Genomic DNA, 23,927 nt, shown 5'->3' on the forward strand with positions numbered 1-23,927 from the left:
AAAAGTGATATAAAAATGATAAAGTGCAAAACTAGAGTTCTCTAATGCATTCGTTTTTTTATTATTGCACTGTTGCTCTTGCTCATTTATAACTTGCTTCGGTGCAAACAAATGTGCTCTGTCCTATGCTCGCTAAAGATGCCAAAAAGCAAAATCTATAAGTTAGGTTTTCAAAATGCTGCAAATTGCCTAAGCCAGCTATTGTTTTGCAACAGTTGCACGTTACACATTTTGCTTTCTAGACTCCTAGGAAACTTGAGACAATCTCAAATTTAACATAAAAGCATAAGGTGTTTTAATGATCTTTTAAAGTCCGTTCCACAGCAGCAATACATTACTGGGAGATAGCTGAACTCATTTGGTGAGCCAATGACAAGATGCATGTGTGTGTATTTGCCAATAACCATCTTGTTCTCAGTAGTGCATTGCTGTTCCTAAACCTAGCTAGGTATACTTTTCTACAAAGGATACCAAGACAATAAGTCAATTGAAAAGTCACTTAACCCCTTAATGACCGCAGTGTATCCTGTAGGTTGCCGGTCGTAAAGGGTTTGCCTGCTTTGTATAGTGCGGGTCTTGCCGCGATCGGCAAGACGGCACTTTTTAGACCTGCCCTTCCTCCTACAGGCTTGTTAGAATAGCGCAATCTCACTGATGGCAGTGAGACTGCGCTATTAAAATTCACACTCCCATAGAAAGACCAGCGATGTACACGGTACGTCGCTGGTCTTTAAGGGGTTAAAATTGGATGCTTTATCTGAACTATGAAAGTTTAATTATCAGAATAGATTTTTTTCAGTAAAGACTTGTCCTGTTTATCAAAGGACATATTGTGTGTTAAGTCGTACAGTGGCTTAGGACTTGTGGTTTATTACCATATTATTAAAAGAAAAATGGGCTATTTGAATTTTTAAAAGATGTTTGTACATTTTAGTGAGACTTGCTTCAGTACTTCATGTATTTGTTCAGTATAATGAACGTTTTCTGGTATGGCATTGTCACTGATGCTATAACTCTTTCTGTCTCAGAGCAGTTTAAATGAATTGTTTTGTTACGCTTTCAGCTTTTCGCTGCGGTCTCCAGTTCCTTGGCAACATCGCAGCAGGAAACAGGGATTCCCAGAATAGCATTTGGAAGTGTGCCTTTCCAGAACTTTTCTTGTAAGCATGATCATTCCTATTTTCTATTTTGTGCATTAATTTTCTATATTATAATTGTTACTTGAAAGAACTGGTTTTCAATTAATAATGAGTATGTAATTTGTGTGTTTTGTACCACTTGCTGTGTGTTTGGGTAAGAAAAAAAATACTAATAAAATATATAATAATATCTATCAATACAATACATACATCTATCTCATATACATTTGGGCTTAAAACAATTGGGAGCCAGCACATAAATCTATATTGGCTTGACACAGAGGCTAAGTAAACACTTTGGTGCTGATCTTCGTGTTGGAAGGAAAAGGTAATTTTTTTTTTTTTTTAAAACACACTTTGCATTTTGATGCTTCTTTAAAAAGTATGCTGTGTCTTTCCTTGAAATCTTCACATTCTTGTATAAAGATGCTGTTTTCGCTAGGATACAGATACAATTTTATTAATCATCCTCCAAGGTTCTTTCTTTTTCAGTTCAGTTGTGACCTGGTGAAAGAAAGCTCCTTGGGGTCTGTGCTAGCTGTGTTCTGTTCTTAGCCAATTATTTTATCTCTCCATGAAGGGGGTACATTACATTACAGTACTCTATAGTTTTCTTAAAGAACCGTGAAACCCAATTTTTTTTCTTTCATAATTCAGATAAAGCAATTTTTAAAAACTTTTCAATTTACTTATATTATCTAATTTTGTTTCTTTCTCTTGGTATGCTTTTGTTGAAAATAATACCTAGGTAGGCTCAGGGGCTGCCGATTGGTGGCTGCATAGAAGTTTCGTTATTGGCTTACACATCTGCATTTTTGTTTCTTCAACAAAGGATACCAAGAGAATGAAGCAAATTGGATAATAAAAGTAAATTGGAAAGTTATGTAAAATGTTATTGTTTATCAGAATCATGAAAGAATAATTTTGGATTTCATGTCCCTTTTAGAGGACCATTATTATTTATTATTATTATTATTATTATTATTCTTTATTTATAAAGCGCCAACAGATTCTGCAGCGCTGTCCATGGGTAACAAAGGTAAAAAGGACAGTACAATATGAGATACCAGACAACATTCTACAAACAAATACAGGGGAAATTGGGAGTTGATGATAGAGGACGCCGGGGTCCTAGGGAGGTGCGCTCGTGTCAGATGTTAGTAGTAGCAAACGATATGAAACACAGTGAATTCCTGAAAAGGGAGGAAGAAGAGAGGCGCCACGTAGAGTAGTATTGTTTTGATAAACCTTATATGCAAGGTAAGTGTGGAAAGAATCCCCTTCAGATGGCTACTCAAGAGATAAAGCGACACAACCTGAGTGCCTAGCAGAGCGTGACAGGGTCAATGGAGTCGCCCGTTAGGCTCATACAAGTGAAATGAACGTCGTATGTCTGCCACATATCCTCAGGGACCAGGGGAGAAGGATCCGGTCAAACAGAAAAATACAAGGCTAACAGACAGCCAGCAGAGCGTAGTATTTGGTAAATACAAGGAAGTCAGATAACTTGATTCAATCCTCGGTGAGGAAGTGGGGTATTTGGGAAAAAATGAAAATGTACGCTCTGCTGGCTATCTGTCTGTTTGCATATCCTTGTATTTCTCTTGTTAAGTGTGTTCAGTCCACGGGTCATCCATTACTTATGGGATATATTCTCCTTCCCAACAGGAAGTTGCAAGAGGATCACCCAAGCAGAGCTGCTATATAGCTCCTCCCCTCACATGTCATTCTCTTGCAACCCTCAACAAAGAAGGAGGTCGCGAGAGGAGCTGGAGTTTTTACTTAATTATTCTTCAATCAAAAGTTTGTTATTTTAAATGGCACCGGAGTGTGCTGTTTTTCTATCTCAGGCAGTATTTGGAAGAAGAAACTGCCTGCGTTTTCTATGATCTTAGCAGGCGTAACTAAGATCCACTGGCTGTTCTCGACATTCTGAGGAGTGGGGTAACTTCAGAAAATGGGAATAGCATGCAGGGTCTCCCGCAAATGAGGTATGTGCAGTACAATATTTTCTGGGAATGGAATTGACTAAGAAAACACTGCTGTTACCCGTATGATGTAAGTACAGCCTTAAATGCAGTAGTAGTGACTGGTATCAGGCTGATAAATGTATGCACAGTAGAGTTATTTTCTAGGGACTAGAATTTGACTGAAAAAATACTGTTAATACTGATATAATGTGTGAGCCTTAACTGCAGTAGAAGCGACTGGTAGCAGGCTTAGTAATAACTTTACACAGCATCTGAAATGTTGTTTTTTTAAAACGTTTACTGGCATGTTAATCGTTTTGTGAGGTACTTTGGTGATAAATCTTTTTGGGCATGATTTTTTTCCACACGGCTAACGTATATTTCTGCATAGAAACAGTTATATCAGGTCTCCCACTGTTGTAATAGGAGTGGGAGGGACCTTTTTTAGCGCCTTGTTGCGCAGTTAAAATTCTAGCACAGTCTTCCTGCTTCTTCCTCTTTGATCCAGGACGTCTCCAGAGAGCTCAGGGATCTTCAAAATTCGTTTTTGAGGGAGGTAATCAGTCACAGCAGACCTGTGACAGTGTGTTTGACTGTGATAAAAGCGTTAAATCTTAATTTGATATCCGTTTTGGGTACTGAGGGGTTAATCATCCTTTTGCTAATGGGTGCAATTAATACATTTAAAGAATTGTTAACTATAACTGAACTAGTTCTTTGTTATTCAATTGTGTTTTAAAAAAAAAAAAAAAAAAAAAAAGCGCTGCAGCGTTTTTTATATTGCTTGTAAACTTATTGAAGTAATTTCCAAGCTTGCTAGCTTCATAGCTAGTCTGTTTAAACATGTCTGATACAGAGGAATCTGCTTGTTCATTATGTTTAAAAGCCGATGTGGAGCCCAATAGAAATATGTGTACCAATTGTATTGATATTACTTTGAATAAAAGTCAATCTGTACCGATAAAGAAATTATCACCAGACAACGAGGGGGAAGTTATGCCGTCTAACTCTCCTCACGTGTCAGTACCTTCGTCTCCCGCTCGGGAGGTGCGTAAGATTGAGGCGCCAAGTACATCAAGGCCCTTACAAATCACTTTACATGATATGGCTAATGTTATGAAAGAAGTATTATAGAATATGCCCGAGTTAAGAGGCAAGCGCGACAGCTCTGGGTTAAGGACAGAGCGCGCCGATGACACGAGAGCCATGTCTGATACTGCGTCACAATTTGCAGAACATGAGGACGGAGAGCTTCATTCTGTGGGTGACTGTTCTGATTCGGGGAGACCGGATTCAGAAATTTCAAATTTTAAATTTAATCTTGAGAACCTCCGCGTGTTGCTAGGGGAGGTGTTAGCGGCTCTGAATGATTGTGACACGGTGGCAATCCCAGAGAAATTATGTAGGCTGGATAAATACTATGCGGTACCGGTGTGTACTGACGTTTTTCCTATACCAAAGAGGCTTACAGAGATTATTAGCAAGGAGTGGGATAGACCCGGTGTGCCTTTTTCCCCTCCTCCGATATTTAGAAAAATGTTCCCTATAGACGCCACCACACGAGACTTATGGCAGACGGTCCCTAAGGTGGAGGGAGCAGTTTCTACTTTAGCCAAGCGTACCACTATCCTGGTGGAGGATAGCTGTGCTTTCTCAGATCCAATGGATAAAAAATTAGAGGGTTACCTTAAGAAAATGTTTGTTCAACAAGGTTTTATATTACAGCCTCTTGCATGCTTTGCGCCTGTCACTGCTGCAGCGGCATTCTGGTTTGAGTCTCTGGAAGAGGCGATTCGCACAGCATCATTGGATGAATCTTTGAGCAAGATTAGAACCCTTAAGCTGGCTAATGCGTTTGTTTCGGATGCCGTAGTGCATTTAACCAAACTTACGGCTAAGAATTCCGGATTCGCCATACAGGCGCGCAGAGCGCTATGGCTTAAATCCTGGTCAGCAGATGTAACTTCTAAGTCTAAACTACTAAACATTCCTTTCAAAGGGCAGACCTTATTCGGGCCCGGCTTGAAGGAAATTATTGCTGACATTACTGGAGGTAAGGTCCACACCCTTCCTCAGGACAGGGCCAAATCAAAGGCCAAACAGTCTAATTTTCGTGCCTTTCGTAATTTCAAGGCAGGAGCAGCATCAACTTCCTCCGCTCCAAAACAGGAAGGAACTACTGCTCGTTACAGACGGGGTTGGAAAGGCAACCAGTCATGGAACAAGGGCAAGCAGGCCAGAAAGCCTACTCCCGCCCCTAAGACAGCATGAAGACAGGGCCCCCTATCCGGAGACGGATTTAGTGGGGGGCAGAATTTCTCTCTTCGCCCATGCTTGGGCAAGAGATGTACAGGATCCCTGGACGTTGGAGATTATATCTCAGGGATACCTTCTGGATTTCAAAACTTCTCCTCCACAAGGGAGGTTTCATCTGTCAAGGTTATCAACAAACCTAGTAAAGAAAGAGGCATTTCTACAATGTGTACAAGACCTCTTAGTGATGGGAGTGATCCACCCAGTTCCGCGAACGGAACAGGGGCAAGGGTTTTATTCAAATCTGTTTGTGGTTCCCAAGAAAGAGGGAACTTTCAGACCAATCTTAGACTTAAAGATCTTAAACAAATTCCTAAGGGTTCCGTCGTTCAAGATGGAAACCATTCGGACCATCCTACCCATGATCCAAGAGGGTCAATATATGACCACAGTGGACTTAAAGGATGCCTACCTTCACATACCGATTCACAAAGATCATTATCGGTACCTAAGGTTTGCCTTTCTAGACAGGCATTACCAGTTTGTAGCTCTTCCCTTCAGGTTAGCTACGGCCCCGAGAATTTTTACAAAGGTTCTGGGCTCACTTCTGGCGGTACTAAGACCACGAGGCATAGCGGTGGCTCCGTACCTAGACGACATTCTGATACAAACGTCAAGTTTTCAAAATGCAAAGTCTCATACAGAGATAGTTCTAGCATTTCTGAGGTCGCATGGGTGGAAAGTGAACGTGGAGAAGAGTTCTCTGTTACCACTCACAAGGGTCCCTTTTCTAGGGACTCTTATAGATTCTGTAGAGATGAAGATTTACCTGACGGAGTCCAGGTTATCAAAGATTCTCAATGCTTGCCGTGTCCTTCACTCCATTCCAAGCCCATCAGTAGCTCAGTGCATGGAAGTAATCGGCTTAATGGTCGCGGCAATGGACATAGTGCCATTTGCGCGCCTACATCTCAGACCGCTGCAACTATGCATGCTAAGTCAATGGAACGGGGATTACTCAGATCTGTCCCCTTTGCTAAATCTGGACCAGGAGACCAGAGATTCTCTTCTCTGGTGGTTGTCACGGGTTCATCTGTCCAAAGGAATGACTTTTCGCAGACCAGATTGGAAGATTGTAACAACAGATGCCAGCCTACTAGGCTGGGGAGCAGTCTGGAAGTCCCTGAAGGCTCAGGGATCGTGGACTCAGGAGGAGAGACTCCTCCCGATAAACATTCTAGAATTAAGAGCAATATTCAATGCTCTTCTAACTTGGCCTCAGTTAGCAACACTGAGGTTCATCAGATTTCAGTCGGACAACATCACGACTGTGGCTTACATCAATCATCAAGGGGGAACCAGGAGTTCCCTAGCGATGTTGGAAGTCTCGAAGATAATTCGCTGGGCAGAGTCTCACTCTTGCCACTTGTCAGCGATCTACATCCCAGGCGTGGAGAACTGGGAGGCGGATTTTCTAAGTCGACAGACCTTTCATCCGGGTGAGTGGGAACTTCACCCGGAGGTATTTACTCAACTGATTCGTCGTTGGGGCAAACCGGATCTGGATCTCATGGCATCTCGCCAGAATGCCAAGCTTCCTTGTTACGGATCCAGGTCCAGGGACCCGGGTGCGGTGCTGGTAGATGCACTAGCAGCCCCTTGGGTTTTCAACATAGCTTATGTGTTTCCACCTTTTCCGTTGCTACCTCGACTGATTGCCAGAATCAAACAGGAGAGAGCATCAGTGATTCTGATAGCGCCTGCGTGGCCGCGCAGGACCTGGTATGCAGACCTAGTGGACATGTCGTCCTGTCCACCATGGTTTCTACCCCTGAGACAGGACCTTCTAATCCAGGGTCCTTTCAACCATCCAAACCTAATTTCTCTGAGGCTGACTGCTTGGAAATTGAACGCTTGATTCTATCAAAGCGTGGGTTTTCGGATTCGGTTATTGATACATTAATACAGGCTCGGAAACCTGTTACCAGAAAAATTTACCACAAGATATGGCGTAAATATTTATATTGGTGTGAATCCAAGAGTTACTCATGGAGTAAGGTTTGGATTCCTAGGATATTGTCTTTTCTACAAAAGGGTTTAGAAAAGGGCTTATCCACTAGTTCGCTAAAGGGACAGATTTCTGCTCTGTCTATTCTTTTACACAAGCGCCAGACGTCCAGGCTTTTTGTCAGGCTTTGGCTAGGATTAAGCCTGTGTTTAAAACTGTTGCTCCTCCGTGGAGCTTAAACTTGGTTCTTAAAGTTCTTCAGGGTGTTCCGTTTGAACCCCTTCATTCCATTGATATTAAGCTTTTATCTTGGAAAGTTCTGTTTTTGATGGCTATTTCCTCGGCTCGAAGAGTCTCTGAGTTATCTGCCTTACATTGTGATTCTCCTTATCTGATCTTTCATTCAGACAAGGTAGTCCTGCGTACTAAACCTGGGTTTTTACCTAAGGTTGTTTCTAACAGGAATATCAATCAAGAGATTGTTGTTCCATCGTTATGTCCTAATCCTTCTTCAAAGAAGGAACGTCTTTTGCATAATCTAGACGTGGTCCGTGCCCTAAAGTTCTACTTACAGGCAACTAAAGATTTTCGACAAACTTCTTCTCTGTTTGTCATTTACTCTGGACAGAGGAGAGGTCAAAAGGCTTCGGCTACCTCTCTCTCTTTTTGGCTTCGTAGCATAATACGCTTAGCCTATGAGACTGCTGGACAGCAGCCTCCTGAAAGAATTACAGCTCATTCCACTAGAGCTGTGGCTTCCACCTGGGCCTTTAAGAATGAGGCCTCTGTTGAACAGATTTGCAAGGCTGCAACTTGGTCTTCACTTCATACTTTTTCCAAATTTTACAAATTTGACACTTTTGCTTCTTCGGAGGCTGTTTTTGGGAGAAAGGTTCTACAGGCAGTGGTTCCTTCTGTTTAATGTTCCTGCCTTGTCCCTCCCATCATCCGTGTACTTTAGCTTTGGTATTGGTATCCCATAAGTAATGGATGACCCGTGGACTGAACACACTTAACAAGAGAAAACATAATTTATGCTTACCTGATAAATTTATTTCTCTTGTAGTGTGTTCAGTCCACGGCCCGCCCTGTCTTTTTGAGGCAGGTTCTAAATTTTAAAATTATAACTCCAGTCACCACTGCACCTTATAGTTTCTCCTTTCTCATCTTGTTTCGGTCGAATGACTGGATATGACATGTGAGGGGAGGAGCTATAATAGCAGCTCTGCTTGGGTGATCCTCTTGCAACTTCCTGTTGGGAAGGAGAATATATCCCATAAGTAATGGATGACCCGTGGACTGAACACACTACAAGAGAAATAAATTTATCAGGTAAGCATAAATTATGTTTTTTTTGTGTGACCGGCTCCTTCTCCCCTGGTCCCTGAGGATACGTGGCAGACGTACGATGTTCGTTTTACTTGTATGAGTATAATGGGCGACTCCATTGGCTCCGTCACGCTCTGCTAGGCACTCTGGTTGTGCCGCTTTATCTCGTGAGTAGCCATCTGAAGGGGATTCCCTCCACACTTACCTTGCATATAAGGTTTATCAAAACAATACTACTTTATGTGGCACCTCTCTTCTTCCTCTCTTTTCAGGAATTCACAGGGGGAATTGGGAGCCATGTTCCTGTGGGAATTTACAATCTAAATTGGTAGGAGGGTGAGAAACAGGAGGTGGGGACTGCAAAGGTGGGAATGATGTTAGTGTGGAGTTAGATGAGGGCAACTATTAGGCAAGTGGAATTCATTAGTTACTGATTTGGTGATAGGCTTCCCTTAACAAGAAGGTCTTTAGGGAGCGTTTAAAGGAGGAGAGGTTGGGGGGAAAGTCTTACAGCTCGAGGAAGTGCGTTCCAGAGGGTTGGTGCCGCATGAGAGGACGTGATGGTAGAAGAGGCAAGGAGTAGATCGTTGTTGGATCTTAGGGGATGGGCTGGAGTATATTTGTTGATGAGTGAGGAAAGGTATGGGGGGCTACATTGGTAAGGGCTTTGTAGGTCAAAGTGAGAATTTTGAATTTAAATCTGCTTTTAATGGGGAGCCAGTGAAGGGACTCACAGAGGGGTGCAGCGGATACAGACCGTTGGGAGAGGTGGATTAGCCTATCAGAGGCATTTAGGATGGATTGAAGGGGGGAGAGGCGGGAGAGAGGATGGCCAGTTAGTAGGTTGTTACAGTAGTCAAGCCGGGAAATTACTAGGGAATGGATTAGCTGTTTAGTAGTTTCAGCATTCAGAAAAGGACGAATTTTTGAGATATTGCGTAGGTGGTTGCGACAGGACGAAGAGAGCGATTGGATGAAGGACAGATTGGAGTTAAGTGTAACTCCTAGGCAGCGGACTTGGTGTAATGGGAGGATAGTGTTGTCACCAACAGTGATATTAAAGTTAGAAACTGGAGTAGAATTAGATGGGGGATTAGAAGAAGCTCAGTCTTGGACATGTTGATTTTTAGGTGGTGAGAGGCCATCCAGGAAGAAATGCCAGATAAGCAGTCACTGATGTGGGAAAGGACAGAAGGAAAGAGTGCAGGGGTGGATAGGTAGATCTGAGTATCATCAGCATATAGGTGATAGTTGAAGCCATAGCTACTAATAAGTTTACCCAGTGAGGAAGTATAAATATAGAAGAGTAGAGGGCCTAGAACAGAGCCTTGAGATACTCCAACAGACAGAGGCAATGGAGAGGAGGAGTCGCCAGCAAATGAGACCGAAAAGGACCTTTAGAGAGATGAGTGGATCCAGGAGAGGGCAATGTCACAGAGCCCAAGGGAGCGGAGAGTCCGTAGGAGGAGGGGATGGTCAGCAGTGTCAAAGGCAGCAGACAGGTCAAGTAAGATAAGTATAGAATTGTGGCCATTGTTTTTAGCAGAAAGAAGATAGTAACCTTGGTGAGGGCAGTCTCAGTTGAGTGTTGGGGACGGAAGCCAGATTGCAGGGGTCAAGCAATGAGTTGGAGGATAGGAAGTGTGTTAGGCGATTGAAAACTAGTTTTCCCAGGACTTTAGAAGCTAATGGAAGTAGTGATATGGGGCGCTAGTTTGCAGGAGAATTGGGGTCGAGGGAGGGGTTTTTGAGGATGGGGATAACCTTTGCATGTTTGAAGGATGATGGAAAATGAACCAGTAGTAAGGAATCGGTTGAAAATTATAATAGAATTACATACCCAACAAATGAATAATAAAAAACAAATAAACAATTCAAAGGCACATAATTGGGCCTGATCTACAGGTCTCTGGGCTGGTGAGATTCTTTAAGAATTCCAGTACTTCTATTACCATGGTGAAATTCTTTAAAACCACTTTTTAAGTACACTGGATGTGCAAAACCACACAGAATTTTGTAATTAGAATTTCCAGATGCAAAGCACAATTGTTTCTTAATTGTAAAATGGGGCTGAACATGAGCATTCCCTGGGCGTGTATGAAATTGTTACTGTTAAGTGTAACTGCCTTACCCATAACCCCCAGTCATTCTCTTTACCTCTGTCAATGGAGGATGCGTGAAGATTTTTAATCCTTTAACGGGTACGTTTCCCTGCAAGCAAAGATTGGGTTCTAGCTGTATCTACCTCAATCTCTTAAGTAAGAGTAGTGGTGGCTTTTTAGCAGTTAGAAGGCGACGAGGTGGTCTTTGCTTTACTTTCTCTTGTTAAGTGTATTCAGTCCACGGATCATCCATTACTTATGGGATATATTCCCTTCCCAACAGGAAGTTGCAAGAGGATCACCCAAAGCAGAGCTGCTATATAGCGCCTCCCCTCACATGTCATATCCAGTCATTCTCTTGCAACTCTCAACATAGTAGGAAGGTGTGAGAGGAGTGTGGAGTTTTTATACTTAATTATTTCTTCAATCAAAAGTTTATTTTAAATGGCACCGGAGTGTGCTGTTTTTTCTCTCAGGCAGTATTTAGAAGAAGAATCTGCCTGCGTTTTCTATGATCTTAGCAGAAGTAACTAAGATCCACTGGCTGTTCTCGCACATTCTGAGGAGTGGGGTAACTTCAGAAAGGGAATAGCATGCGGGGTCCCCTGCAGATGAGGTATGTGCAGTAAAATATTTTCTCCAACATTGGTGTGTCCGGTCCATGGCGTCATCCTTACTTGTGGGAATATCTCTTCCCCAACAGGAAATGGCAAAGAGTCCCAGCAAAGCTGTCCATATAGTCCCTCCTAGGCTCCGCCCACCCCAGTCATTCTCTTTGCCGTTGCACAGGCAACATCTCCACGGAGATGGTTAAGAGTATGTGGTGTTTAGTTGTAGTTTTTTATTCTTCTATCAAGTGTTTGTTATTTTAAAATAGTGCTGGTATGTACTATTTACTCTGAAACAGAAAAGGATGAAGATTTCTGTTTGTGAGAGGAAGATGATTTTAGCAGACAGTAACTAAAATCGTTTGCTGTTTCCACATAGGACTGTTGAGATGAAGTAACTTCAGTTGGGGGAAACAGTTAGCAGACTTTTCTGCTTAAGGTATGACTAGCCATATTTCTAACAAGACTGTGTAATGCTGGAAGGCTGTCATTTCCCCTCATGGGGACCGGTAAGCCATTTTCTTAGTCTCAAACAGAATAAAGGGCTTAATATGGGCTATAAAACTGGTAGACACTTTTATGGGCAAATCGATTGCTTTATTTGGGCATTTTATACATGTTTATGCTTGTAATTCACACTTTTAAGCTTGGGGAACGTTTTTTAACGTCAGGCACTGTGTTAGACACCTTTCCAGTCAGAAAGGGCCTTCCCAGTTGTAGGCTGAGCCTCATTTTCGCGCCATTACTGCACAATTACTTTTCAGAGCAAGACCTGCAGATGCATGTGTGAGGGTCTGAAAGTAGTTGGAAAAGTTCCTAGAAGGCTTCATTTGGTATCGTATTCCCCCTGGGTTTGGTAAAGTCGCAGCAAAGGCTGTAGCTGGGACTGTAGAGGGGTTAAAACTGTAACCGGCTCCGGTTGCTTTATTTTAAGGGTTAAAGCTCTGAAAATTGGTGTGCAATACTTTGAATGCTTTAAGACACTGTGGTGAAAATTTGGTAAATTTTGAACAATTCCTTCATACTTTTTCACATATTCAGTAATAAAGTGTGCACTGTTTAAAATTTAAAGAGACAGTAACGTTTTTGTTTTAAAACGTTTTTTGTGCTTTATTGACAAGTTTAAGCCTGTTTAACATGTCTGTACCTTCAGATAAGCTATGTTCTATATGTATGAAAGTCAATGTGTCTCCCCCTTCAAAATTGTGTGATAATTGTGCCATAGCGTCCGAACAAAGTAAGGACAGTGCTGCCATAGATAGTAAAATTGCCCAAGATGTTTCATCAGATGAAGGGAGTAGACATAGCTCTATATCATCTCCTTCTGTGTCTACGCCAGTTTTGCCCACGCAGGAGGCCCCTAGTACTTCTAGCGCGCCAATGCTTATTACTATGCAACAATTGACGGCAGTAATGGATAACTCCATAGCAAATATTTTATCCAAAATGCCTGCATATCGGAGAAAGCGCGATTGCTCTGTTTTAAACACTGAAGAGCAGGAGGGCGCTGATGATAATTGCTCTGTCATACCCTCACACCAATCTGAAGGGGCCATGAGGGAGGTTTTGTCAGATGGGGAAATTTCAGATTCAGGTAGAATTTCTCAACAGGCTGAACCTGATGATGTGACATTTAAATTTAAATTAGAGCATCTCCGTGCACTGCTTAAGGAGGTGTTATCTACTCTGGATGATTGTGACAACTTGGTCATTCCAGAAAAATTATGCAATATGGACAAGTTCCTAGAGGTTCCGGTGCACCCCAACGCTTTCCCTATACCCAAGCGGGTGGCGGACATAGTGAATAAGGAGTGGGAGAAGCCCGGCATACCTTTTGTCCCCCCTCCTATATTTAAGAAATTATTTCCTATGGTCGACCCCAGAAAAGACTTATGGCAGACAGTCCCTAAGGTCGAGGGGGCAGTTTCTACTCTAAACAAGCGCACTACTATCCCTATCGAGGATAATTGTGCTTTCAAAGATCCTATGGATAAAGTCTTGGTCAGCGGATGTATCTTCCAAGACAAAATTGCTTAATATCCCCTTCAAGGGTAAGACTCTCTTTGGACCAGAATTGTAAGAGATAATTTCAGACATCACTGGGGGAAAGGGCCACGCCCTTCCACAAGATAGGCCTTTCAAAGCCAAGAATAAGTCTAATTTTCGTTCCTTTCGCAATTTCAGGAACGGACCGGCCTCTAACTCTGCATCCTCTAAGCAAGAGGGTAATTCTTCTCAAACCAAACCAGCCTGGAAACCGATGCAAGGCTGGAACAAGGGTAAGCAGGCCAAGAAGCCTGCTGCTGCTAACAAAACAGCATGAAGGAGTAGCCCCCGATCCGGGACCGGATCTAGTAGGGGGCAGACTCTCTCTCTTTGCTCAGGCTTGGGCAAGAGATGTTCAGGATCCCTGGACACTAGAAATAGTTTCTCAGGGTTATCTTCTGGAATTCAAGGAACTACCCCCAAGGGGAAGGTTCCACATGTCTCACTTATCCTCAAACCAAATAAAGAGACAGGCATTCTTACATTGTGTAGAAGACCTGTTAAAGATGGGAGTGATACACCCAGTTCCCACGGCGGAACAAGGAATGGGATTTTACTCAAATCTGTTTGTAGTTCCCAAAAAAGAGGGAACTTTCAGACCAATTCTGGATTTAAAGATCCTAAACAAATTTCTCAGAGTACCATCGTTCAAAATGGAAACCATTCGAACGATTTTACCCACAATCCAGGAAGGTCAATTTATGACTACCGTGGATCTAAAGGATGCGTATCTACATATTCCTATCCACAAAGAACATCATCAGTTCCTAAGGTTCGCCTTTCTGGACAAACATTACCAGTTTGTGGCCCTCCCATTCGGGTTAGCCACTGCTCCAAGGATTTTCACAAAGGTACTCGGATCCCTTCTAGGGGCATTGCAGTAGTACGGTACTAGGACGACATTCTAATACAAGCGTTGTCTCCTTCAAAGGCAAAGGCTCACACAGACATCGTTCTGGCCTTTCTCAGATCTCACGGATGGAAGGTGAACATAGAAAAAAGTTCCCTGTCTCCGTCGACAAGAGTTCCCTTCTTGGGAACAATAATAGATTCTTTAGAAGTTTTGACTTTCTGACTTCTGTCAGGAAAATCCTCATTTCTAAATGCTTGTCAAGTTCTTCATTCTATTCCTCGTCCTTCCGTAGCTCAGTGCATGGAAGTAGTAGGGTTGATGGTTGCAGCAATGGACATAGTTCCTTTTGCGCGAATTCATCTAAGACCATTACAACTGTGCATGCTGAAACAGTGGAATGGGGACTATACAGACTTTTCTCCAGTGATTCAAGTAGATCAGAAGACCAGAGACTCACTCCGTTGGTGGCTAACCCTGGACCACCTGTCCCAGGGAATGAGCTTCCGCAGACCAGAGTGGGTCATCGTTACGTTCGACGCCAGTCTAATTGGCTGGGGCGCGGTCTGGGAATCCCTGAAAGCTCAGGGACTATGGTCTCGGGAAGAGTCTCTTCTCCCGATAAACATTCTGGAACTGAGAGCGATATTCAATGCTCTCAGGGCTTGGCCTCAACTAGCAAAGGCCAGATTCATAAGATTCCAATCAGACAACATGACGACTGTTGCTTATATCAATCATCAGGGGGGAACAAGGAGTTCCCTGGCGATGGAAGAAGTGACCAAAATAATAAAATGGGCGGAGGATCACTCCTGCCACCTATCTGCGATCCACATCCCAGGTGTGGAAAACTGGGAGGCGGATTATCTGAGTCGTCAAACATTCCATCCGGGGGAGTGGGAACTCCACCCGGAGATCTTTGCCCAGTTGACTCAATTATGGGGCATTCCAGATATGGATCTGATGGCGTCTCGTCAGAACTTCAAGGTTCCTTGCTACAGGTCCAGATCCAGGGATCCCAAGGCGACTCTAGTGGATGCACTAGTAGCGCCTTGGACCTTCAACCTAGCCTATGTGTTTCCACCGTTTCCTCTCATTCCCAGGCTGGTAGCCAGGATCAAGCAGGAGAGGGCCTCTGTGATCTTGATAGCTCCTGCGTGGCCACGCAGGACTTGGTATGCAGATCTGGTGAATATGTCATCGGTTCCACCATGGAAGCTACCTTTGAGACAGGATCTTCTTGTACAGGGTCCATTCGAACATCCAAATCTGGTCTCCCTCCAGCTGACGGCTTGGAAATTGAACGCTTGATTCTATCAAAGCGTGGGTTTTCAGATTCTGTGATAGATACTCTAGTTCAAGCCAGAGAACCGGTAACTAGAAAAATTTACCATAAAATATGGAAAAGATATATCTGCTGGTGTGAATCCAAGGGATTCTTATGGAATAAGATCAAAATCCCTAAGATCCTTTCCTTTCTACAAGAGGGTTTGGGTAAAGGATTATCAGCGAGTTCTCTAAAGGGACAGATTTCTGCTTTATCTGTCTTATTACACAAACGACTGGCAGCTGTGCCAGATGTTCAAGCATTTGTTCAGGCTCTGGTTAGGATCAAGCCTGTTTACAGACCTTTGACTCCTCCCTGGAGTTTAAATCTAGTTCTTTCTGTTCTTCAAGGGGTTCCGTTTGAACCTCTACATTCCATAGATATTAAGTTGTTATCTTGGAAAGTTCTGTTTTTGGTTGCTATTTCTTCTGCTAGAAGAGTTTCTGAGTTATCTGCTCTGCGGTGTTCTCCGCCCTATCTGGTGTTCCATGCAGATAAGGTTGTTTTGCGTACTAAGCCTGGTTTTCTTCCAAAGGTTGTTTCTAACAAAAATATTAACCAGGAGATAGTTGTACCTTCTTTGTGTCCGAATCCAGTTTCAAAGAAGGAGCGTTTGTTACACAATTTAGACGTAGTCCATGCTCTAAAATTCTATTTAGAAGCTACAAAAGAGTTCAGACAAACTTCTTCTCTGTTTGTCGTCTATTCTGGTAAAAGGAGAGGTCAAAAAGCGACTTCTACCTCTCTTTCCTTTTGGCTTAAAAGCATCATCCGATTGGCTTACGAGACTGCCGGACGGCAGCCTCCTGAAAGAATCACAGCTCACTCTACTAGGGCTGTGGCTTCCACATGGGCCTTCAAGAACGAGGCTTCTGTTGATCAGATATGTAAGGCAGCGACTTGGTCTTCCCTGCACACTTTTGCCAAATTTTACAAATTTGATACTTTTGCTTCTTCAGAGGCTATTTTTGGGAGAAAGGTTTTGCAAGCCGTGGTGCCTTCTGTTTAGGTAACCTGATTTGCTCCCTCCCTTCATCCGTGTCCTAAAAGTTTTGGTATTGGTTCCCACAAGTAAGGATGACGCCGTGGACCGGACACACAAATGTTGGAGAAAACAGAATTTATGCTTACCTGATAAATTACTTTCTCCAACGGTGTGTCCGGTCCACGGCCCTCCCTGTTTTTTTAATCAGGTTTGATGAATTATTTTCTCTAACTACAGTCACCACGGCACCCTATAGTTTCTCCTGTTTTTTCCTCCTGTCCGTCGGTCGAATGACTGGGGTGGGCGGAGCCTAGGAGGGACTATATGGACAGCTTTGCTGGGACTCTTTGCCATTTCCTGTTGGGGAAGAGATATTCCCACAAGTAAGGATGACGCCGTGGACCGGACACACCGTTAGAGAAAGTAATTTATCAGGTAAGCATAAATTCTGTTTTTCTAAGGAATGGAATTGACGAAGAAAATACTGCTGATACTGATGTAATGTAAGTACAGCCTTAAATGCAGTAGTAGTGACTGGTATCAGGCTGATGAATGTATGTGCAGTAAAGTAATTTTCTAAGGAATGGAATTTGACTAAGAAAATACTTTTAATACTGAAGTAATGTATGAGCCTTAACTGCAGTAGAAGCGACTGGTAGCAGGCTTATTGATAACACTACATAACTTTTAAAATGTATGTTTAAAACGTTTACTGGCATGTTATTCGTTTTTTGTGAGGTACTTTGGTGATAAATCTTTTGGGGCATGATTTTTTCCACATGGCTGACGTATATTTCTGCATAGAAACGGTTAACTGAGGTTTCCCACTGTTGTAATATGAGTGGGAGGGGCCTATTTTAGCGCTTTTTTTGCGCAGTAAAAATTCAGTCACAGTCTTCCTGCTTCTTCCTCCTTGATCCAGGACGTCTCTAGAGAGCTCAGGGGTCTTCAAAATAAATTTTGAGGGAGATAATCAGTCACAGCAGACCTGTGACAGTGTGTTTGACTGTGATAAAAACGTTAATTGTTAAATTGATTATCCGTTTTGGGTATTAAGGGGTTAATCATCCATTTGCTAGTGGGTGCAATACTTTGCTAACTTAATACATTTACTGTGAAAATTTGGTTGCTATAACTGATTTGGTTCATTGTTATTTCAACTGTGACAGTTTTTTTGTGTGCTTCTTAAAGGCGCAGTAGCGTCTTTTATATTGCTTGTAAACTTATTTGAAAGGGTTTTTCAAGCTTGCTAGTCTCATTGCTAGTCTGTTTAAACATGTCTGACACAGATGAATCTGTTTGTTCACTATGTTTGAAGGCCAATGTGGAGCCCCATAGAAATATGTGTACTAAATGTATTGATGTCACTTTAAATAAAAGTCAGTCTTTATCTGTAAAGAAATTATCACCAGACAACGAGGGGGAAGTTATGCCGACTAACTCTCCTCACGTGTCAGTACCTTCGCCTCCCGCTCAGGAGGCGCGTGATATTGTGCCGCCAAGTACATCAGAGCGGCCCATACAAATCACTTTGCAAGACATGGCTACTGTTATGACAGAGGTATTATCTAAATTGCCAGAATTAAGAGGCAAGCGCGATAGCTCTGGGTTAAAGACAGAGCGCGCTGATGATGTGAGAGCCATGTCCGATACTGCGTCACAATTTGCAGAACATGAGGACGGAGAGCTTCATTCTGTGGGTGACGGATCTGATCCAGGGAGACCGGATTCAGAGATTTCTAATTTTAAATTTAAGCTTGAGAACCTCCGTGTATTGCTAGGGGAGGTATTAGCGGCTCTGAATGATTGTAACACGGTTGCAATTCCAGAGAAATTAAGTAGGCTGGATAGATACTATGCGGTGCCGGTGTGTACTGACGTTTTTCCTATACCTAAAAGGCTTACAGAGATTATTATCAAGGAGTGGGATAGACCCGGTGTGCCCTTTTCCCCTCCTCCGATATTTAGGAAAATGTTTCCAATAGACGCCACCACACTAGACTTATGGCAGACGGTCCCTAAGGTGGAGGGAGCAGTTTCTACTTTAGCTAAACGTACCACTATCCCGGTGGAGGATAGTTGTGCTTTTTCGGATCCAATGGATAAAAAATTAGAAGGTTACCTTAAGAAAATGTTTGTTCAACAAGGTTTTATCTTACAGCCCCTTGTATGCATTGCGCCTGTCACTGCTGCTGCGGCATTTTGGTTTGAGTCTCTGGAAGAGGCCATTCGCACAGCTCCATTGGATGAGATTATGGACAAGCTTAAAGCACTTAAGCTAGCTAACGCATTTGTTTCTGATGCCGTTGTACATTTAACCAAACTAACGGCTAAGATCTCGGGATTCGCCATCCAGGCGCGCAGAGCGCTATGGCTTAAATCCTGGTCAGCTGACGTGACTTCTAAATCTAAATTGCTTAATGTTCCTTTCAAAGGGCAAACCTTATTCGGGCCCGGCTTGAAAGAAATTATTGCTGATATTACTGGAGTTAAGGGTCATACTCTTCCTCAGGACAGGGCCAAATCAAAGGCCAAACAGTCTAATTTTCGTGCCTTTCGTAACTTCAAGGCAGGAGCAGCATCAACTTCCTCCGCTCCAAAACAGGAAGGAACTGTTGCTCGTTACAGACAGGGCTGGAAAGCTAACCAGTCCTGGAACAAGGGCAAGCAGGCCAGAAAACCTACTTCTGCCCCTAAGACAGCATGAAGAGAGGGCCCCCTATCCGGAAACGGATCTAGTGGGGGGCAGACTTTCTCTCTTCGCCCAGGCTTGGGCAAGAGATGTCCAGGATCCCTGGGCGTTGGAGATCATATCTCAGGGATATCTTCTGGACTTCAAAGCTTCTCCTCCACAAGGGAGATTTCATCTTTCAAGGTTATCAGCAAACCAAATAAAGAAAGAGGCATTTCTACGCTGTGTACAAGACCTCTTAGTAATGGGGGTTATCCACCCAGTTCCGCGGATTGAACAAGGGCAAGGTTTTTACTCAAATCTGTTTGTGGTTCCCAAGAAAGAGGGAACCTTCAGACCAATCTTGGACCTAAAAATCTTAAACAAATTCCTAAGAGTTCCATCATTCAAAATGGAAACTATTCGAACTATCCTACCCATGATCCAAGAGGGTCAATACATGACCACAGTGGACTTAAAGGATGCCTACCTTCACATACCGATTCACAAAGATCATTATCGGTACCTAAGATTTGCCTTTCTAGACAGGCATTACCAGTTTGTAGCTCTTCCCTTCGGGTTAGCTACGGCCCCGAGAATTTTTACAAAGGTTCTGGGCTCACTTCTGGCGGTGCTAAGACCGTGAGGCATAGCGGTGGCTCCGTACCTAGATGACATTCTGATACAAGCGTCAAGTTTTCAAATTGCCAAGTCTCATACAGAGATAGTTCTGGCATTTCTGAGGTCGCATGGGTGGAAGGTGAACCTTGAAAAGAGTTCTCTATTACCACTCACAAGAGTTCCCTTCCTGGGGACTCTTATAGATTCTATAGAGATGAAGATTTACCTGACGGAGTCCAGGTTATCAAAGCTTCTGAATGCTTGCCGTGTCCTTCATTCCATTCCACGCCCGTCAGTAGCTCAGTGCATGGAAGTAATCGGCTTAATGGTAGTGGCAATGGACATAGTACCATTTGCGCGCCTGCATCTCAGACCACTGCAACTATGCATGCTAAGTCAATGGAACGGGGATTACTCAGATCTGTCCCCTTTGCTAAATCTGGACCAGGAGACCAGAGATTCTCTTCTCTGGTGGCTTTCTCGGGTCCATCTGTCCAAGGGGATGACCTTTCGCAGGCCAGATTGGACTATTGTAACAACAGATGCCAGCCTTCTAGGTTGGGGCGCAGTCTGGAACTCCCTGAAGGCTCAGGGATTATGGACTCAGGAGGAGAAACTCCTCCCAATAAATATTCTGGAGTTGAGAGCAATATTCAATGCTCTTCTAGCTTGGCCTCAGTTAGCAACACTGAGGTTCATCAGATTTCAGTCGGACAACATCACGACTGTGGCTTACATCAATCATCAAGGGGGAACCAGGAGTTCCCTAGCGATGTTAGAAGTCTCAAAGATAATTCGCTGGGCAGAGTCTCACTCTTGCCACCTGTCAGCGATCTACATCCCAGGCGTGGAGAACTGGGAGGCGGACTTTCTAAGTCGCCAGACTTTTCATCCGGGGGAGTGGGAACTTCATCCGGAGGTCTTCGCTCAACTGATTCATCGTTGGGGCAAACCAGAACTGGATCTCATGGCGTCTCGCCAGAACGCCAAGCTTCCTTGTTACGGATCCAGGTCCAGGGACCCGGGAGCGGCGCTGATAGATGCTCTGGCAGCCCCTTGGGTTTTCAACATGGCTTATGTGTTTCCACCATTTCCGCTGCTACATCGACTGATTGCCAAGATCAAACAGGAGAGAGCATCGGTGATTCTGATAGCGCCTACGTGGCCACGCAGGACCTGGTATGCAGACCTAGTGGACATGTCGTCCTGTCCACCATGGTCTCTGCCTCTGAGGCAGGACCTTCTAATACAAGGTCCTTTCAACCATCCAAATCTAATTTCTCTGAGGCTGACTGCATGGAGATTGAACGCTTGATCCTATCAAAGAATCTAGATTGAGGGTAAGAAGGCGCCAGACATAGGGTAATATTGTTACAATCTGCAAACACGCTCAAGTAACATATAGATGGAATACTTACAAACGCAGCGGCACCAAATTGTGCCTAGTGAGACAGACCGGGACCTCAACCGTCGCCCGGAAGACCAACCAATGGCGTGCACCAAACTCCCGCAGTCACGTGAATGTTGTAGCCAATCACCGATTCTTTGGGCTCACACACCTTCCTTGCAGACGTCTGATTCAAACAATAGGATCACAGTGTAGACAAACCAGGTGTCCCATACACTACGGTTTCAAGATGTTGATTGGTAACAATGCGTATATACGATGCTTATCTTCCTGTTCTGCAATGTTGCAGCTCCGACTCCGAAGTAGTGATGTCCAGTTTGTGAACGAATTGTTCTTTTGAACTGGATCTTTTCAGTGAACTGTATGAATCAGTTCACCAAACTGAACTGATTTGTTTGCAAACAGTTCACTTCCTGAGTCTGCAGCAGCACTCCTTGGAAGAGCTGCCGTATTTTGGACTCGATTGGACTTTTTATCCGACATTACCTTCCGTGAGCGCACCTCTACAGGGAGTCCTAAAAAACCCTGAAACCTTTGTATCCTATCAAAGAGTGGCTTCTCGGAGTCAGTTATTGATACCTTAATACAGGCACGGAAGCCTGTTACCAGAAAGATTTACCATAAGATATGGCGTAAATATTTATATTGGTGCGAATCCAAGAGTTACTCATGGAGTAAGGTTAGGATTCCTAGGATATTGTCCTTTCTACAAGAGGGTTTAGAAAAGGGCTTATCTGCTAGTTCGTTAAAGGGACAGATTTCTGCTCTGTCTATTCTCTTACACAAACGTCTGGCAGAAGTTCCAGACGTCCAGGCTTTTTGTCAGGCTTTGGCTAGGATTAAGCCTGTGTTTAAAACTCTTGCTCCTCCGTGGAGCTTAAACTTGGTTCTTAAGTTCTTCAAGGGGTTCCGTTTGAACCCCTTCATTCCATTGATATTAAGCTTTTATCTTGGAAAGTTCTGTTTTTGATGGCTATTTCCTCGGCTCGAAGAGTCTCTGAGCTATCTGCCTTACAATGTGATTCTCCTTATCTGATTTTTCATGCAGATAAGGTAGTTCTGCATACCAAACCTGGGTTTTTACCTAAGGTGGTTTCTAACAAGAATATCAATCAAGAGATTGTTGTTCCATCATTGTGTCCTAATCCTTCTTCGAAGAAGGAACGTCTCTTACATAATCTGGACGTAGTCCGTGCCTTGAAGTTCTATTTACAGGCAACTAAAGATTTTTGTCAAACTTCTTCCCTGTTTGTCGTGTACTCTGGACAGAGGAGAGGTCAAAAAGCTTTGGCAACCTCTCTCTCCTTTTGGCTTCGTAGCATAATACGTTTAGCCTATGAGACTGCTGGACAGCAGCCCCCTGAAAGAATTACAGCTCATTCCACTAGAGCTGTGGCTTCCACCTGGGCCTTTAAGAATGAGGCCTCTGTTGAACAGATTTGCAAGGCTGCAACTTGGTCTTCGCTTCACACTTTTTCAAAATTTTACAAATTTTACACTTTTGCTTCTTCGGTGGCTGTTTTTGGGAGAAAGGTTCTACAGGCAGTGGTTCCTTCCGTTTAAGTTCCTGCCTTGTCCCTCCCATCATCCGTGTACTTTAGCTTTGGTATTGGTATCCCATAAGTAATGGATGATCCGTGGACTGAATACACTTAACAAGAGAAAACATAATTTATGCTTACCTGATAAATTTATTTCTCTTGTAGTGTATTCAGTCCACGGCCCGTCCTGTCTTCTTTAAGGCAGATCTAAATTTTAATTAAAACTCCATTCACCACTGCTCCCTATGGTTTCTCCTTTCTCGTCTTGTTTCGGTCGAATGACTGGATATGACATGTGAGGGGAGGAGCTATATAGCAGCTCTGCTTTGGGTGATCCTCTTGCAACTTCCTGTTGGGATGGAATATATCCCATAAGTAATGGATGATCCGTGTACTGAATACACTACAAGAGAAATAAATTTATCAGGTAAGCATAAATTATGTTTTTTACACTTTTGCTACCCCTTCTTTTTACTAAAGGTCCCTGACAGGGAGGATTCAGGTAAGTTCTCTTTGCCTTCTAGGTACTGAAGGATAGCACTTTTGAGGTTAACCCTGAACTGGATCGATTTTAATCCTAATTGTTTTAAGTGTAATTGTTTTGGGCAGCTTTATTTGCCCTATTATGTGTTTAAGATAAGAAAGAGAACATATTATGTGTTTAAAATAAAACATACTATTTAACACAGAAGAAACTGAAGGGGTTAATGCCCTCCAAGGGGCCTGAGAGTTCACTTGGCTGAGCAAGAGAAGAATAATATGGGATTATTACTTTTCCTTTATTTGTAACTTGGGCTATAACAGAATAGGAGAAATGGTTTTGAAGCACTTTAATTTCTGTTCAGCAGTCGTTTATTACGCGCACTTTTCTAATGTTGCGCACTGCATTTCAAGCCGCTCACGCGACGTCTGCATTTCCGGTTTTCCATAGCAGAGCTTAGTCTGTCAGTGTCGGCTCTGCGGCTGCTTTGTTTGGATCGCAGTTCACCTAAGAGGAGGACTTTGAATCTTCCTCTTACTAGTGGTTTATCTATCCGGTTCTTGAGTCTCAGTGTGATATCTATACAGT

General features: G+C 43.3%; 1 protein-coding gene across 1 annotated transcript in view; it reads left to right on the top strand.

Annotated features, from left to right (window-relative positions):
- Positions 1–23,927, top strand: part of ATXN10 (ataxin 10) — a gene marked incomplete in the record, with an annotated part of 986,216 nt that overhangs the window by 283,175 nt on the left and 679,114 nt on the right. The window contains 1 exon segment of the mRNA XM_053719008.1: positions 1,064–1,160. Coding sequence (XP_053574983.1) covers positions 1,064–1,160 — 97 coding nt within the window.

This window comes from Bombina bombina, chromosome 6, assembly GCF_027579735.1.
Source record: "Bombina bombina isolate aBomBom1 chromosome 6, aBomBom1.pri, whole genome shotgun sequence".
Classification (NCBI taxonomy): Eukaryota; Metazoa; Chordata; class Amphibia; order Anura; family Bombinatoridae; genus Bombina; species Bombina bombina.